The sequence below is a fragment of the Pimephales promelas genome, chromosome 4 (assembly GCF_988280905.1).
Source record: "Pimephales promelas chromosome 4, fPimPro1.hap1.1, whole genome shotgun sequence".
In the NCBI taxonomy this organism is placed as follows: domain Eukaryota; kingdom Metazoa; phylum Chordata; class Actinopteri; order Cypriniformes; family Leuciscidae; genus Pimephales; species Pimephales promelas.
The window spans coordinates 17,562,594-17,582,100 of record NC_142772.1 but is presented as its reverse complement, the minus strand read 5'-3'; the positions used below and the strand labels follow the sequence as shown (position 1 = coordinate 17,582,100).

Genomic DNA, 19,507 nt, shown 5'->3' with positions numbered 1-19,507 from the left:
CTGAACTTTCACTGTAAATATGCCACTTTGATATGTATAATAAAGAAAACAAAGGACGTTTGGAACGAGAATGTTGAAGGCTGATCGGCGCCGAGAGCGTTTATTTTCACAACAACAACAACAACAACCACAATACCGTGCGAGGCAGCGCGCATGCGCAGTTGCGCACAACACTACCCAACCAGTGTCGACCCCAGCCATCTATTATGCTTCTTCGCAATAAAAGCTACCCGAAAATCTGCAAGGAAAACGCAACCGGAGCTGCTTGGAGTGAAAGTAATAAAGTATAACATACATATTTACGATTAGCGCATTCCGATCGAAGTTTATATTCAGTTTAGGTGATGTATATCGGTGTTTTGGGGGGAAAACACAGCTGAATGTGGCTAGCAGGATCTCCTCTGACAGAGTGAAGCTGACGAGCGGCGCTTTGCAACAATGTAACAAAACCCTCTTTCACGCGAAACCGTTTCGATCTGTAAACGTAAAGCTCGCTGTAATTGTTTGTGCTGTTTTTTTTCCGTTGTATCAAGTGTGTAAATAGGACTGGTGGATGAATTGTGGGATGATTTCAAATTAGCCCGCTGAGTAGCTAGCTGGCTGAACGGCATGCACACACAATGGTTGTGTTAAAGACATGGTGGGGCTCGATCCTCGGCATTCCTCACTCGATGCCCTGTCTCTCTCGTGCCCGCCATCTTTTCAAGAACTTATACACACACGCCTGATGCAGTTACTTTAACGCTTGATTGCAAAATGTATTTCCAGTCAAGTTTACCGTTCGAGCTCCGTGTAAGGGCGCGCAGGGGCGCAATTTGCTAGCTGATGTTTTGGTTGAATTCTGACTAAACCTTCGATTTTTCATGGCCTCTCATGGGCACGCGAATTTTGTATCGTTTTGTTGGTGATTTTAACTATTGAAGTGGTTCAAATGAAAAGCACAAGTTCACAAAAAAAAAAAAAAAAATTACTGGTTTTCTAGTCATTCATTCATGTGAAACCACCGATTCTGAAATTCAGACTTTTAACTAATTTATTGTGAAGATGCATATTGTTTATTAAGCTATGCATCAAATAACCTTTAAATCATTTTATAAAATCAATTTGGTGTAAATTAATTATTTATTTATACAACTATATAAAATAAGTTATTAAAAATAGTGTTTGTTTACAACATGCACGTCCACCTCCACCATGATTGTGATCTTGATATAGTTTTAAATTGGGTTATTTATAAATTTTTGGCGCTGTGCTACACAGTGAAATATATATGTGCAAATAGCATTATTATGTAAAAAAAAAAAAAATAGGAAAAAATGGTCTAATTTCTGCAAATATATGTCTAATGATGCTATAAACACATCATATAGATAAGTAGGTAATTTATTTTCATAGCAGTATTTTCTTCAATGAGTTATTTCTCTATGTTTACTGGCAGCGTGCTGACACTCAGGTCCTGAGATGGGATGTGTGTGTGGAGGTGGGACTAAGGAGCAGCAAGAGGATCATTGAAGCTGAACTAAGAGACGTACAGACGTCATTCAAGCAACTTCTTTCCCTTAACTGATCAGTATGTCGGTAGTCACATCCCCTGCCCAGGTGCCTCCAGCCATTGTAAATCCTCCCCCACCTGAGGTCACGAACCCTGGGAAGCCTGGCCGAAAGACCAACCAGCTACAGTATATGCAGAATGTGGTTGTGAAGACTCTGTGGAAGCATCAGTTTGCATGGCCCTTTTACACACCTGTGGATGCTATCAAGTTGAATCTGCCAGTGAGTAATTTTGTTGCTTTTTTATATCATTAACACGCATGCACATTAGTGCTCTCAAATGGAATAATCAATTCTAAAATAAAAGTTTGTTTACATGAATATATATATATATATATATATATATATATATTTCTGTGTGCCTGTCTGTGTATGATATATGCATGCACACATACACACATGCATATATATATATATATATATATATATAAAATTTACAAATATATATATATATATATATATATATATATATTAGGGCTGTGCAAAAATTAATTGCGATTAATCGCATCCAAAATAAAAGTCTGTGTTTACCTGTGTTTACATAATATACTTGTGTGTGCTGTATATAATTATTTTATATATATAAATACCTATGCATGCATGTATATATTTAAGAATTATTTGCACTTAAAATCTGTATATATATATATATATATATATATATATACATAATCTATATTATAATATTATATAAATATAAATATTTTATGTATGAATAACACATTTTCTTAAATATATACATGCATGTGTGTGTGTATTTATATATATACAAAATAATTATATACAGTACACAAAAATATATTATGTAAACATAGACTTTTATTTTGGATGGGATTAATCGCAATTAATTTTTGCACAGCCCTATATATATATATATATATAGGAAAGTTAATATTTTGAAACATGTGTTAATACTGATAATATTGCACAATGTTTTAGTTTTTTTCCCAAAAATAAATGCAGCCATGGTGATACTCATGTTAATAATCAAAATAATGTTAATTATTCCAAACTTTTGACCTGCAGTGTTGTGTGTTATAAATTGAATTAGGGATGACTAGTGTAATTTTTGCACCTCTAGTGTTACCAAACGGCATTGCAAAAATAGTGATCTGCTATTGGGTCAGGCAAGCAGAGAGTCTCTAACTCATGCAGTTGACTGAGTCAGCGTTTTACTTTTGGGATTATCAAACAATGTGTAGAGTGGGAAATAAACTACAAATGACTTGCTTATGGCTATAGACAGTGTTTTAAAATCCATTTTCACCTTTAAATGTTTTTTCTCCCTACCCAGTGCATTACACCTTGTCTAATTTATTATTTCGGTCAAATAGGACTACAATAAAGTTATTAAGAATCCAATGGACATGGGAACCATAAAGAAGCGACTTGAGAATAATTACTATTGGACGGCTGGCGAATGCATGCAGGACTTTAACACTATGTTCACAAACTGTTACATCTATAACAAGGTAGATCCAAGTCATCCATATTTATTTATATTTTATAATATAAAAAAAGATATATTATTATATATTTGATAATAATATACTTTATACCAATACCAATGTCCCAGCCCACAGATGACATTGTTCTCATGGCTCAAGCCTTGGAAAAGATTTTCCTCCAAAAGGTAGCTCAGATGCCCCAGGAGGAGGTGGAACTTTTACCCCCACCACCGAAGGGTAAAGCACGGAAACCTGGAGCACCCCCTGGTTCAGGTACCTGACTGGAATCCAATGAACCTCAATACCAATGACTATTGGCTTTGAGGAGGTTTTTCAGCTGACCTTGTCATTATTACATCCAAACAGAAAACCAACCATCAATAGCACTGACTACCGGTTCTCCATCCTCCTCCTGTCCGAGCTCCCCTCCTCAGCTGGCTCAAACTCCTGTAATAGCTGCGACTCCTGTCTCGACCATCACCCCCAATGTTCAAGCTGTGCCCCCTGCAACGCCTCCTCCCATGATTCCAACCGCACAGCCTGTTCTCAAAGTAAGACCAGCTAAAATGATGATCCTTTTTATTGTCATTTGTGCCCAGGGAAAACAAATGAATAGCTTTTGTTGTAGGGATGGATCAGTATAGATGGATGGATCAGATTAACTAGGCCAACTAACTACTAGCATCTATCCATCTATAATCTATCTATCTGCCTGTCAGTGTCTATTTATCTTATTTTTTTCTTTATTATATTTTGTTCAGAAGTTTTTTTTAGCTTTCCATATTTTTAGCAGCTAGACTTTAAAGGGGATGAATTTAGAGATGGAACTTCTCTGCAAGCTCTTTAGTTTTTTGGCAGAATGCAATGCTTTAGTTTGTTAATTGTCTATAAGTAGCTGGAAGATTGTCAACACACTATAACGTTTTCTGAGATTCATCTCCTAAAGCACTGTTTCAGCCATCAAAACCGCTTTTGTAACAGATTTTCTGCTTTCAGCAATACATTTCAGATCACCTGCTGTGAGTAATGTTCCCACTATTATGCATAATCTGTTGTTTATAAGGGAGGCGCAATTGTTGGCGCAATAAAATGATGTGTAATCTATTTATTTGTTATCTCTCATTTATCCTATTGAAGGATTAATTTAGTGTCTGCATATCTCCAAAAAAAAAAAAAAAAAAAAAACTTGAGCCTGAACTAACCTAATTATTAAAGGCTTCCTTCCACATTAGGGATGTGCCTGAAGCCGAATACCTTGCCACTGTTGCCTTTGGCTTGCTCAGTAATACTATTGATCAGCTCTACCAAATGTGGATATTTTTCCACTAAGAAACAATGTTATTATGTTTTGATTGATACTGTGAGCTGCTTAGATGTGATCTATATTGTTAAAAGTGCTTTATAAATATACTTGACTATTCGGAAAGGCACGGAAAATTAATAACGCATTTTACAGAGCCCCTAAAGAAATGGACATGTTTAGGCTTGCTTGGGTTAGTCGGTGTTCCACGGTGTTCGTTTGTCTGACATATGACAAATATCTTACCTTGTAAAATGTGTGGTCAGTACCAGTGCTATGAAACGATTAATCACGATTAATCGCATCCAAAATAAAAGATTGTGTTTATATATATATATATATATGTGTGTTTACTGTGTATAATTACTTTGTTTATATAAATAACACACATATGCATGTATATATTTAATAAATAGTTGCATTTATATAATTTATACATATATTTATTAATAATTTATATATTGATATTTTTTTTTATTTAAATAGCAAATTTTCTTAAATGCATCCATGCATGTGCATGCATATATACGAAATAATTATACACAGTATACACATATATTATGTAAACAAAACGTTTATTTTGATTGCGATTAATCGTTGCACATCCCTTCCGCCGTTCCATATACATGTAGTGCGCGTGATTGCGAATTTGAAAGTGAGAAGCGAGCACGTATTCATAAGCGGTTTCAATACATCGATAGCAAATTATATACAATATAATTACACAACTGTAAAGGCTAGTTGCGAGAGAACGGAAAAGCATTGAAATATATTTTCCCTTCCATCTCATATTTGTTCCATAACCATGTCCCTTTTAGGGGCTTCATGTAATTTGTCTTTTTCTTTCTGAATAAGGTATTTAGCATCCGGCACACCTGTTTTAGTAGTGTTCTAACACACACGTTGATCTAATTTTCCTCAGAAGAAAGGGGTGAAGCGGAAAGCGGACACGACCACACCCACAACCTGTGCGATCACTGCCAGCAGGAGTGAGTCGCCCACTGCGATGTTAGAGTCCAAACACAGTAAAGTCATTTCCAGACGAGAGAGCACAGGTCGACCCATCAAACCTCCCAAAAAAGACCTGGAGGATGGGGATGTCCAACAGCAAGGGAACAAGAAAAGCAAACTCAACGATCATCTCAAATACTGTGACACTATCCTTAAAGAGATGCTTTCCAAGAAACATGCGGCCTACGCCTGGCCCTTCTACAAGCCTGTAGATGCAGAGGCCCTGGAACTGCATGACTATCATGAAATCATCAAACAACCAATGGACCTCAGCTCTGTCAAAGTATGGCCTAAAATTACACCTTGCTAAGTTTTTATAGGATAGCATAGTAAATATTCAAAAGAAATAGATTATATATATATATATATATATATATATATATGGCCAGAAGTCTTTTTTTTTGCCCCAAAGAAATGGTTTTAAGCCAGTTATTTATATATTTTGCTGTAGTATTTCTGGAAATATAATTTCCAAACATTAATTTTTCCATTAATTGTTATACTCCAGTGAGATTTTTGTACGCAGTTAGGGTTAGTCTGTCAACAGCCAATGCTCCACACGGAGATCTGATCTCACCATCATCGAATCTGTCTGGTATTACATGAAGAAACAGACTAAATCCAGAAGAACTGCTGCAACGTCTCCAAGACACTTGAAGAAACCGACCTGCAAAACTCCCTGTAAACTATGTGTGAATGTACCAACAGAAGCTGTTATAAATGCGACGGGTGGTCACACCATATATTGATTTAATTTAGTAAATACAAGTTAATTGATAAATAACAATTGTTTATGACATTATTTTTGAAATCATCCTCACTTTACAGCATTTTTACACAAGTGTCTAAAACTTTTGACAGTACTGTAGTTTTGGATATAGGTTTCCTCAAGCGTCTTAGAGATGTTGTCTCAGTTCTTCCAGATTTAGTCTCTGTTTTTTGATGTAATCCCAGACAAACTTGATGATGGTGAGGTCAGATCTCCGTGTGGAGCACCGGCTGTTGTCCGACTTCTTGTGCATACACAAATGTCATTGGATTATTACAATTAATGGAAAAATTAATGTTTTGAAATCTAAACTGATATTTCCCAACTAAAACACTACAGCAAAAGATACAAATAAATGGCCTAAAACCATTTTGGGGGGGTGAAAATTCTAGCGTGCCTAAGACTTTAGCACAGGACTATATAAACCTTCCCTTTTTTTACATTTTTAAAACCAAACTTTATCTCTTGCAACTTTCTTTTCCAGAAAAAGATGGACAGTCGAGAATACCAAGACGCCCAAAGTTTCGCAGCAGATATTCGGTTAATGTTCTCAAATTGTTACAAATACAACCCGCCTGATCACGAGGTCGTTGCCATGGCGAGAAAACTCCAGGTGTGGCGGTTAAAAAAAAAAAGAGCCATTGTAACTCTTAATGTGCTTTCGGATCTCATTAATCATATTTGTCCATGACCTACAGGATGTGTTTGAGATGAAATTCGCTAAGATGCCCGATGAACCGGCAGAGCCGTCCTCGCCCAGTGCGGTGTCGGCCACGGCTGTGGTGAGCAAGAGCACCGGCAGCAGCGAAAGCAGCGCAGACTCTTCCAGCTCCAGCTCCGACTCGGAGGAGGAACGGGCCACACGGCTGGCTGAGCTGCAGGAACAGGTGAGTGGCAAACAGGTGGGTGTCACCACTTGAGGACCAAGATCCAAACCAAGGGTGGAGAGACAGGCAGAGGCCACAGCCACACTCCCCCCCCCCCCACATTCACCACCACCACCACCTCCTCCTCCTCAGTCTGACTGCTTGTGTTAGTCATTTTTAAATATTTATTTTTTCCTTAATGTCTCTTGTTTTCATAATGTTTTGGAAACGAGTGCCCATTCTCACCCTGGACTGAACGTTTAACCCTCTACCGCCTCTGCAGTTTGTGTTGGCATCTTGGTATACATTGGCTTGCATGCAGTAAAAGTTCAGATGACAGTTTTTAATTTGGCTGTCTCTCAGTGTTAAACATATTGGTGTCGATTATAGTTACTCTGCTCTCATCATGACACAGTCTGTTGTTAAAATACATTTTTGAGAATGACTATTTTGTCCCTTGATTTCACTTTGGCTTTTTTACCAGCGATTCACTGTGGAGCACCCCAATGGTAACAGGTCGGGGACAAAAAACGGGTGTGCCAAACGTTTTCAGGTGAATGATATTTTTACTTCCCGGTCCCCCACCCCACTAACTCCTCCATTTTTCGTAGCTTCTTCTTAAGTAAGCGGTAGAGGGTTAAGGTGGTGCTTTATGGGGTGTATTTGAGCTGGGCATATTTAAGTGAGCTTGCTTTGACACTCTCAGCTAGTCTTTTGGCTTTGTTTCCCTCTCTGCTCTGCGAATGACATTGATTGGCATGTTTATCGGTGAGAATCCAAATTCTGCTGGGATGTGGTCTCCGGTGCTTCCAAATCATCGTGGTGAAGTCTTTTTGATTGCTTAAAGGTGGTTTAAAGTCATGATGGAACTGTAGAGAGAGAGATTGAAGAAAAATGTAGGACGGGTACTTGATTCTATCACTCAGTTGTTTATTGGATGGAGGCAGATCTGAATGCGAGCTTGCAGTCGGTTGTAAGAAAGGGGCGGGGTTTAAATATTTGGTGTTAAGTCCGGCATATGCATCAGAGACAAGCCCGTCGTTTCACTGGAAAATCGAGTTAAGATATTTTAATTAAAACTCTTGAGATTAAAAAATGAAACCTATAAACCGATGAATAACATCAATAACAGGCATTTAGAAAATGGGTTGAAATTTCATTTCATACCCATTTAAAACATGTGTGTTTGTAACTGGACAACTAAATGATGATGGATGGATAGTGTCTTTGTAAAAAATGTTCGATTACTGTGCTGTAGCATTTGAATATTTGGAATTTAAAGTAGTTAAAAGTGTTTATGTCCATTTTGTTTGCGAAGAGTTACGAAGTAAACAAGCCATTTCTGGGCATGGCATTTGTTTCAAAATAAGAGTCCTCCGCTAACAGCTATTTTCTTGGGAGAGCATTTCCATGAAAATGGGAGATATATAGGTGACAAATGTCATTCATTATCCTTCAAACTCGTCCCATCACCAGTCCCATCATCTGTCCCGCACAGCTAAGATCCTAGTTAGCATCGATGCAGCATGCCCCATCCCCCTGCTTGCTAACCATTCCCTCCACCTTCCTCCTCAGCTGAAGGCTGTTCATGAACAGCTAGCCGCTCTGTCACAGGGTCCTGTGAGCAAACCAAAGAAAAAGAAAGAGAAGAAGGAAAAAGAGAAGAAGAAGAAAGACAAAGAGAAGGATAAAGAGAAAAACAAGGTCAAGGTGGAAGATGACAAAAAGGCCAAGTCCACACAACCGAATAAGCAAACTCAGCAGAAAAAGACCTCTGCACGGAAACCCAACAGCACATCAACTACAAGGTTAGCTGGTTTTGTTGGCATCTTTTGATTTGATTAAAATGTATGACCTTGTGTATTTTATTTGACATAATATCCCTTTTAAAATATCTATAAAAAAAAAATATGGAAACCTGTTCCACTTCAGGTTAAAAAAAAATATTGTGTTGTGACATTACTTTTCATGAGGTGGACATTACACTACACCAATTTCTTAAATATTTTTTTCTCATGCTCATCTGGGCTGCATTTATGTACTGTAGTAAAATTACAATACAGTAAGAACAATAATATTGTGAAATACTATTACAATTTTAAATAGCCATTTTCAGCATCATTACACCAGTCTTCAGTGTCGCATGATCCTTCAGAAATCATTCTAATAGGATTGTTTGGTGCTCAAGAAACATTTCTTGGCACATAAATGTGGAATAAAGTTACTACTTAATATTTTTGTGGAGACTTTGATATCTTTTTCACTATTCTTTAATGAATAGAAAGTGTGTTTGAGGCAGAAACAGGGTTCCATAAAAAACTAAAGAAACCTTTGGCAAACACTTGTTAATAGGCTAAGCAGTCATGATTATCAATATTAACCGATAATCAGCTGATGATATTGGCTGATTATTAGGCCTGCTTTTATATCTGCTTTTATAATTTTAAGTTGTGTAAAGTTATAATATTACGATAAGACTTAAATCAGCACTGCAATAACTTAATGTGCCATTTATTGGTAAAGTGAGCTAACTTTCATGTAATTTGTTCAATCTCAGTATGCCAGTTCAGTCTTGTGCATTCGTGCAAACTACACCTTCAATCCACAGGCAACCGAAAAAGGGGGGCAAACCTGGTGCAGCGAACTATGAGTCTGACGAGGAGGAGTCTCTTCCCATGTCTTATGATGAGAAGCGGCAACTTAGCCTGGATATCAATCGGTTGCCGGGTGAGAAACTGGGCCGCGTGGTCCACATCATCCAGTCACGTGAGCCGTCACTGCGAGACTCCAACCCGGACGAGATCGAGATCGACTTTGAAACGCTCAAGCCTTCCACGTTGCGTGAGCTCGAACGATACGTCAAGTCCTGTTTACAGAAAAAGCAGCGCAAACCTACACGTAAGTGCAACCTCTTTTCTTCCTCAGCAGATTTGTTGCTAGGGTATAGGCTTACTTCAGTGTTTTATAGACAAGCAGCTCTCTTTTCTTGCCTGGTCCGTCTGCTCTAAAAGCTGAAATGGGCTGTGCTATTTCCTCCTTTGAGCTGGGAGCACTCACCTTCTCCAATGTGTTGCATGACTTTTGGTGGATTACCTTTCATGTGCTTTCCCTGGTATTAATACCTTCAAGTGAAGCTTCAAGGGTTTATAGAGTACATCAGTGTACAGTAGAGACCATTTGATCAGACCATGAATTTCCTAATTGTACAGAGTGTACATGTAATTATTGTGCACACTGCAGCACTCATACTTCACAATGGAATATTCTGGGTTCATTACAAGTTAAGCTCAATCCTCAGCATTTGTGGCATAATATTGATTACCATAATAAGTAATTTCCACTTTTTCCTTAAAAAAACAAACACAAGCAATGGAAGTGAATTGAGTCAATCCATAACCTTTAAAAATACTCACTATTTTAACAGCGTGCAACAGTACCTGCTCACAGTTTTAGTGCTCTTGGTTCCAGAAGTATGTCCTAAAAGGTCTTTTGTTAAAGATTTAAGCCAAACCAACCAGCTATTAGGTGAACTGCAACATTACAAAGTTTGATTTGAACCAAAAAATAAAAAAATCAGACAATAAGTTTAAGGTAAAAACTGCAATGCCATAATTCAAAATTCCATTGAAACCATGTTAATCTGCCACACCAAAATTAGCATGTACGTATATACGATTTAAAAGTATTTTGAAAGTGTAGGGAGACTGACTCTAATGCGTCATTCACGTTGCTTCTTAGGAAAATAAAAAAATATATTTTAGTGTGATTTTTCTTGTCGTGGTTCTCTGATTGGTGGAGATTTCTTTGAAGAATTATGGATAGTGTTAGCCTGACTTCATCATACTCATAGTCTAGTCAGTCATAGACTATAGTCTAGTCATAGTCTAAACTAGTTTCTGTTTAAGATGTCTGTGAAAGTTTTAAAGTCGCTTTCAGAACGGTCATGTCCGTGAATATAAAACGCATGTGTAAACTGATATTTTTCTAATGTCTTGACCACTGATGTATATAATATATCATTCTAAGTAGATGAATGGTCTGGACTAGAGTTCTAGCATTCTATGTAAACAAATACTTCAACAGGAAATAGAAAACCGTTTAGTCAGTTCTTGCCATGAATCATGGGAAATAGAACGGGTGCAGAATAAGGTGGATAAAGCCCGCCTTGGCAATTTGATTGGCCCGACAATTTCTGAACCGATCATAATTACTCTTCAATGGATCGAGTCGAGACCGAACTTCACCAAATTTTTCACCAAGAATACTGCTGTTAGACTATTGTTTAGTAAGTTGAAATAATGTTTCAAAATGCAACTAAAGGTTATGCTATCGATTAAGGGTCGGCGATACACACCAGTAGACATGATTAACCAGTTGAAATGTGTCAACGGGGCACATGCGTGCACTGTCTGAGATGCGTGCACATGAAGCCGCTGCTCATAGAGCATGGTGATTTCCAGCCTAAACAACGGTTAAATACACACACTTATGTCAAAATGCCTGGCTTTGCTAGTATCCTTGTGTAATTTATTTAATTTTTGTCTTAAGTGAAATTTAAACAGTTAAAAAAAAAAAGAAAACGCATGTGTAAAAGTATATTGGATTGATGCATGTGCTCTTAAAGTGACAGTAGCCTAATAAACCTGCTGTCATCTGTCTTTAATATTAAACAAACCAAAAAAAAAAGAGAATTTCAATGCTTTTGACTAAATCACTTTTGTCTCACTTTAATACGATAAATGTATATTTACACACAGTGAAGATATGCAGTGTTTTTTATACATTTGATTACTTTATATAATTTTAATAGATTAGTATTTCTTATTTCTAGTGTTAGAAGTTTTTCTGGTATGTCTATATAGGCCTATTTGCTCTATTGTAGTGTATTGTCCTATTGCTTGTAATTTTTTTTTCTTTGTTCTTATTTTATCGCTGACTCTTGTCTTCAGTAAGCTTTTTTTACATAGGCTAGTATTAGTAGTGAGTGAGTAAGTGAGAGATTGAAATCGGTAACAAGAATTATGAAATTTCAATGGTATCAAAACTTTTAATGATAACCAGTTCCCTAAGAACCTGAGTGTTGAACTCTATATTAAAGCCACAAGATATAAACTGTGCGTGATAGCATGATTTTAATGTAAATAAATAAATAAATAAATAAAAAATGCTTACTAACCTGCATTCAATTTTACAACTTGGTTACCATGATACAAATAAACTCAACCTAAAATAAACCAGAAGATTACGAGAAGATTTTCTTTTAAATCCTCTAAAAATTGTCCCTATTCACTTCTGTTGTACATAACCTTGATTTTTGTTTGTTTTAAATTCCCCCTGTGGTGAAAATCAAGCCATTTCTGAGTATTTTCTCAGAACAGAGCTTAAAAACAGCAGTGAACCAAAGACAGCCTCAAAATCGTGGTTTGAAATAGCTGATGTTTCTGATGTCACAGACTACCTTGTAACCAATCACGTCAATGTGTGATCGTCAACGATTGGATATTTGAGCTGATGTGAGCGAGTGGAGTCAGGGCAAATTTGCATATTTATAAAACTACATGAGTACTAAATGAGGCAAGGGTATAGAGTGACATTCAAGCTATTTTAAGGCATGATGATTTTTTTTTTCCAAGTAATTTAAAAAAAAAAAAAAGATTTAATTTTGATGATCAAAGATAGGTTTTTAAGGGATACAATTGACCACACGGGGACTTTAAGGAAAATGAGGGATGAGTCTAATTAGTTTTTATGGTAGTAACCAAATGCTGCTGTTTGGTCTTAACTTGAACCTGATAAGATTCCTTGAACAGAAATTTGACATCATGGAGTTTAAAACCAGCGTAGCAGAGTGCTTTTTGCTGCTTGTAGCCACGGCGGTGGGCTACGAGGGCAACCCGTTACTCACCGGTCACCGCTGTGTGTCTCCTGCAGCGGGCACTGGGAAAAAGAGTGCCAAGTCTAAAGAGGAACTGGTTCAGGAAAAGAAGAAAGAGTTAGAAAAGAGGCTACAGGACGTGAGCGGACAACTGAACAACAACAAGAAACCACCCAAAAAAGGTACCTGTGTGGTAGTGTGCAGATGTGAGCAGACAGGTGACCAAACTGGGTTAGCTGGAATTAAGGATGGTAGGATAAGAAAACGGAGATAAGAATAGGCTTTTTGCTTCACTAATTTGACTAACTTGATTGAAGGGCTTCTGTCAGACCTTCATATGTAATGCCATTCACACACTGAAAAGGGTTTACAGGGCTCAACAACAAGGATGGACTGCTGGCCTGTTTTGAACCAATTGACGGGACTGTCTATTGCCCTACTGGGCCGGTGCTATCTTTCTATTTCGTCTGTGAAATTTGCTTGTGAATTGTGCTGGTAACTAACGTAAATGTAGCATTACGGAAAATATTGTATACAAGCTGTTTTATTGATGTCTTTCCGCAGTTTCACTGAGTGAGAGACGACATTATACATTTCAGTCATACTATATCTTTCAACATACCTTCTGATGTTCATTCATGTTTATTTAGTGCTGTAACTAGTGATAAAGAGATTATCAGTTCATTTGCGCTTGATCCGTCCTGCTTCTTAAACTGATGTGGCTACAGTGAATGATTATTCTTTGAATTTCATGATAAAAGCAACACAATTTGAATGTTGAGACTTCATTTCATATTAAAAGTAAAGAAAGGAAAAGCTTATTTTGCGATTATTGGATGGCATGTGTGCTACAAATCTATAGTGGGGTTTTGTTCATCAACAGATAGAAGATTATAAGATCCATATCAGTATTGATATAAATCGAGTAATATTGTCAACCCAATGTTTGTAGGTTATCTACATTTAGTGCATGAAAAAGACACTTACCTGTCAAAATGCACCATTGGAAAAGCACTAATTAAACATCACCTTGTCTTAGCCCTTCAAAACCGTTTCGGCCCTTCATTTTTGGTTGCCGAAATTTTGGTCTATAATTTTCCATCTATAGTTTTTGACTTTTAATATTGTGTTTAAACATTGTGTTTTAGTTTTACTTGACCCAAAAAATCCATAATTTTCCTTTCTTGGAATTCCTGTCTGGTTATAATAACTGCTTATACACTGCTACCATTTGAAATTTTGAGGTCAGTAAGATTTTGTTTTATTAATTTTATTCAGCAAGGGTGAATTAAATGGATCAACAGCGGCAATAAAGACATTACTTGTTACAATTTTTTTTATGTTCTTTTGAATTTTCTATTCATAAAAAAATGTATTGAGGTTTCCAAAAAGTATTAACTTTTTTTCAACATTGAGAATAGTAATTCTTGAGCAAATCAGCATATTAGGATGATATCTGAAAGATCATATGACACTGAAAACTGTAGTAATGATGCTGAAAATTCAGCTTTGCCGTCACAGGAATATATTACATTTTAAAACATAGTAGTCAACATTTGAAGTGGATAAAAACCTTTCATCAAAGTTATACATGAATTTTGAACAATACCCATTCTGATCTCAGGACAACATTGATGAAAGTTTTTGATCCACTTCAAATGTTGACTACTGTATATTAATTAATAGAAAACTCATATTTATATTTCACTGTTTACTGTATTTTTGATTAATGCAAGCTTGAAAGACATAAAAGACTAAAATCTTCTTGTCCCTGAAAAACACTATCTGTCTATATTAACGATAGTTTTTGTATTTTATGAAATCTTTATTAAAAATACAGCAATAAATATAAAGTCATAAATTAATTAAAATTAACTTCTCATTTTTGTGTTAGTGCCAGTAAAAGTCTAGACAGGGCAATTAGAAATCTTGATCTACTGACTGATTTTTACTGAAATAAAAATCCTTGCTGTTGAGCCCTGATTTGGACAAAGAGCCAAACCTGCTTAGATAATCTAATAACTGATGAATATGGTTGTGTATGTGCTGCAACTAACTGACTTCACTTGATATCAGCTGCTTTGGTGGGCACGCATTATATTCTGTCCTTTCGAGATATGATCTTTGCTTTGTGCATGTCTCTGCTTTATTGTAATACACAGCTGCAGGTGTGGGTAAGGGCGTGCAAGAAAACAATATAGGGTCTTGAAGTGATAGTTGAAATTTGAAAAATGAAATTTACCCCATGATTTACTCACCCTCAACTCCTCCTAGGTGTATATGACATTCTTCTTTCAGACGAATACAATCTGAGTCATATTAAAAAAAAAAAAACGTCCTGGCTCTTCCAAGCTTTATAATTGCAGTGAATGGCCAGTTTCAATTGTTTTGAAGTCCATCAAAGTGCATCCATCCATCATAAACGTCCTTCACACGGCTCTCGGGGGCTAATGAAGACCTTCTAAAGTGATATCTATGTTTAAAACTTTATCGACTTTAATAACTAGCTTCTGGCAGACGGCCGTACACGTCGATTTATGCCAAAAGAGTAACGCTTGATCTGACGCACAACATAATGACGAATGCGGAATCGTAGAGGATAGAGCAAAACAAAACACCAGTCATGAATTACAAGTCTAATTATGGTAAATAAATACCAAAAGCCGACGTGGAAAATGCACATGAACACCCCCTCATGTGGTATTTTCCACTGGGCAATTCGTAGAATATTTTGATGGACGAGTTGCCGAGATGAGATAAACTTTGACCTTTTCAAAATAGCGGAGAGCACCGCGAGAGTCGTGAATGGTAAAAAATATATATGATCTAGAAAATATACAGTATATTATTTATCTTTTGAGTTTCGATGAATAATTTTCTTGCTGTTGCAGATGACTTAAGCAATCTAAAATAGTTTTAGCCAAATAACAGGTCTGGATCTCCATCTTTTACCACATTACGACAACAAAAGCACTTGAACGCAACACACTGTTAAATACCAGTTCACAAGTGGAAAATACAGTGATGTGAATAAGTTTGGACACCCATGCTAAAGTTGCCTAAAAAGAGGAATAAAAAGTCATCTTTTGGATATTGATCTTAATGCCTTAATTAAAAAAAAAATAGGAAAAATCAAACCTTTTAAGGACTCTAGGTGTGGTGGAAGGGTGTGGGTCTATTTTAATTCCAAAGGCCAAGGGAACTTGATCAGGATGCATATTATCCTGGATCCATGAAATAACTGGCTTTTAAAAATAAAAATCTGCCTGACTCTATGGGAATTTAGCATAGGGGTGTCCTGACTTATGCACCCTGTATTTTAAGGGAAAACATTTATTCATTTATGATACATTATTCATTCACAAAGAAAATTTGTGTCATTAAAGGATGGAGTTTTCCTCATTTTTCTAATTAAGGCATTAAGATCAATATCCAAAAGATGATGATTTTTTATTCCTCTTTTTAGGCAACTTTAAAATGGGTGTCCAAACTTATTCACATCACTGTATCATCCTATTTTCCATAGCACCATTACACTAATCCTACGTCATACATGGTCAAGTGTTACTCTTTTGGTGTAAGTCGACTTGAGTAGGCCGTCTGCGGGAAGCTAGTTATTTTGGTCGATAAAGTTTTTTAAATATGGATATTTTTCTTACTTAAGCGCATCGCTTCACTTCAGAAGGTCTTCATTAACACCCGCAGAGTCGTGTGAAGGACTTTTATCATAGATGGGTGCACTTTGATAGACTTCAAAACAGAAACCCCCATTCACTGCAATTATAAAGTTTGGAAGAGCCAGGACATTTTATTTTTATTTTTTATATTACTCCGATTGTATTCGTCTAAAAGAAGAATGTCATATACACCTAGGATGGCTTGAGGGTGAGTAAATCATGGGTTCATTTTCATTTTTGGGTGAACTAACCCTTCAATGGAAATGAATTGTCTAAAATATGTACATTCAGTGTTTGTTTTTCTCACGCATATTGAACATGCAATCACTTTTCTTCCCTGTTCCCAGCAGAAAAGGCGGGGTCAGCGCAGGGGGGCGGGCCATCTCGGCTGAGTGGCAGCAGCAGTTCTTCGGATTCGGGAAGCAGCAGCTCCAGCGGCTCCAGCTCCGAGAGCAGTGACTCAGACTGAACTCCTATTCGACACGTCGCATACTTCAACCTCCTCTATTTTCTAATGAGTAGTGTGTGTTGTCATGATAGTATCTCTCTGAAGGCCCATTTTATAAAGAGCTAGATGCTTTGCAGATGGCAGAGGATATTTTAAAAATAGTTTGTAGGATGCTCTTGGCTCAAACAAAGAGGAGAGTTGGAATAGTTCAAGCAGTTTTAAGGTTCTCGCTGGCCCTCAAAGGGAAATGCCTGGTATCACCAGAGGGGGAAAAAAGACAAAAAAAAAGATATTTTTTTGAAAATATGTCAGTCGTGGAGGTGAAACGGTTGTGCGTGTCCGTTGTTTGTTTTTTTTTAGGTTGCTGCTCATTAGATCCATACTGAAAACGTGCGTTAGTGGAAAAACTGACAAATGCCTGGCTGCATTTTACTGATCGAGTAGCTACACAATGTCTCAAAATCTGAAGGAAAAATTAATTTTAGTTGCTCTCTCACTCTAGTGTGGTTCTGTCATGTTGGCGTGACATTTCAACTCATTCCGCATTTATTTTACTGACTATGATAATGCTCTTCATTGTTAACATTTTTAAGAGACTATTTATTTTTTTTATCCAAAAAGGCACAACGTTATGCGTGTTTTCGACATTCGGTCTTTTCAGAAATGTTTCCAGTTGACCAGAATTTGGCTCAACATAACTCACTAGAACTCTAGACAGCATCCCGCAACTCTGGTGTCAGGATCGTTATTAAACCTTCATTTTCTGAGGCTTCGCAGTCACTTTGGCAATTTCAACACTGTACATTTTCTCTTCGGGTGCTCTCGGCTCAATATTTGATGTAGAATTACGTGTCTGGATTTTTTGTTTGTTTTTAATCTATATCATACGCTCATTAGTTTGTTGTTTGTTTTATATTTGGATTGTCTTCTGTACTTTTTTTATACTATTGATATGTAGGTGCTTTGAGTATCTCTTATCCTACTTTCTATCGGATATGCCTCATCTTTTCCAAGTCCACTCATAGGACAATCAAAGTTGTGATTAAGTTCAGTATATATATATGAAAGGAGGTAATGGCAAAATGCATTCAGATGTTAAAAAAACACCCACCCCAAAAGGCTGCAGATTGGAATGAATCAGCCTTTCTGAAGCCAAGTGAATTCTAGCTCTCTTGGACAAGTAGACACTTAGAGGTGACTTAGACTTTTAAAGACAAAGTTGGACGGTTATCTTTGAGAAGACTTCATGCAGCAGTGCTAGGTTAAACTTCAGAAGGATGTGTGTTTGACTATAGTTATTATTAGTTGAAAGTATTACAACTAATGTATGTTCTCAATTTTAATAACTTTATTATTTCACCTTTAGTTTTTTTTTTTTTAAATCAAATGGTGTATTGAATGCTTTCAATGGTACATAGACACTTCTTGCCATGTATCCAGAATAGTTTGGAAATGGACCATGACTGATAATCTTTATAAAAGAAAATATGAATGTATTAGAGGTTATTTTCTCATTTTCTTTTTTGTGGCTGCAGTAATGCCACTCATTCACTGGGTTTGTGGCATCGACAATGATTCATTTCATTTAACAGCCTTGAATTGAAGTCTGAACCCCTTAAAATCATTGGATGTGCTCTTTTTGCCTTAAGTTTAGTTGGCACAGTAAAATAAAATAAAATGAGTCCGATATAACCACCGAATAAGTTGAAGCCAATGTGTATAGTGTTTTTTTTTTTTTTTTTTTTTAAATCATCAGCATCAAACAATTGTGATGTAAAGTGACTTCCTGGGTTTCCTCCTTATATGTAGGATGCTTTTAATTATGTTTTGATTTTATTCATTATACCACTGTTATGCATTACATGTTCCTTGTGACTATAACCTACCTTGTCTCTAAAATAATTTCTGTTACAGCTCCTCTTCCTCAATTCCTCCAGCAGAGCCCAGTAAATACTACTGGGGTTCATGTTACTGAAAACGATGCAGACAGAGATATACAGATACATAGGATATATAATTACAGATATAAATGTATATTCACTACTTATTCGTCAACTCTGTCTTGGGTCTGAGAATTTTAGTTCTTTTTTTATGAGAGAAAGAGAGAGAACATTTGTGTATTGCATGCCAATTTACAGTATATTTCTTAAATTTTTTGAGCAGTTTATAACATGTAAATGTCATTCTTTCGAGTGAAATTTTAAAATTGGTAGCGCTGCATATGTTTAAGTTCAGCAAGTGAAAGCAAGTTGACAAGTATGTTTTGGCACAGACTTACCATGGTAATATCTGATGTATAAGCTAATCGGAGATTTGGACACTGAGCCCCTCGTTTTTTGTAAATAAATCACAAAAACCCATAGGAGTGTCTTTTTACTATCTAGATGCATTTATTTGAGCGCACTTAATGTTTTTTTTTTTTTTTAAAGACATTAAATTCAATAGTAAGAGTAAGATACTGTTTAACGGTGTAATGAGGTTGTCAAAATGTACCAGCAAATCAAGATCTTGATTTCACATTAGCATAAAAAAGGCATTAAAGGTACATAAAAAGCATGATAT

The 19,507-nt window shown here is 36.5% G+C and overlaps 1 protein-coding gene across 8 annotated transcripts; it reads left to right on the top strand.

Annotated features, from left to right (window-relative positions):
- Positions 1 to 126: 126 nt before the first annotated feature.
- brd3b (bromodomain containing 3b) lies at positions 127 to 19,305 on the top strand. 8 transcript variants are annotated; one of them, XM_039669080.2, is made up of 13 exons: positions 127 to 276; positions 1,439 to 1,773; positions 2,886 to 3,023; positions 3,128 to 3,272; positions 3,366 to 3,550; positions 5,222 to 5,593; positions 6,564 to 6,692; positions 6,778 to 6,966; positions 7,430 to 7,498; positions 8,521 to 8,753; positions 9,554 to 9,843; positions 12,877 to 13,002; positions 16,848 to 19,305. In XM_039669080.2, the coding sequence occupies exons 2-13, from the start codon at positions 1,573 to 1,575 to the stop codon at positions 16,964 to 16,966; spliced, it is 2,196 nt and encodes a 731-aa protein (XP_039525014.2). In that variant the 5' UTR covers positions 127 to 276; positions 1,439 to 1,572; the 3' UTR covers positions 16,967 to 19,305. The 8 variants fall into 8 exon arrangements, with proteins under 8 accessions (XP_039525014.2, XP_039525012.2, XP_039525015.2 ...); XM_039669078.2 differs by having other exon boundaries at positions 16,845 to 19,305; XM_039669079.2 differs by having other exon boundaries at positions 166 to 284; positions 16,845 to 19,305.
- Positions 19,306 to 19,507: the final 202 nt, after the last annotated feature.

Excerpts from the sequence above, each read along its gene's own strand:
- brd3b (XM_039669078.2), top strand. The coding sequence starts at position 1,573 with ATGTCGGTAGTCACATCCCCTGCCCAGGTGCCTCCAGCCATTGTAAAT. Across the intron at positions 6,967-7,429 it reads TGGCTGAGCTGCAGGAACAG|CGATTCACTGTGGAGCACCC; the intron begins GTGAGTGGCAAA and ends CTTTTTTACCAG. Across the intron at positions 13,003-16,844 it reads CAAGAAACCACCCAAAAAAG|CAGAAAAGGCGGGGTCAGCG; the intron begins GTACCTGTGTGG and ends CCCTGTTCCCAG.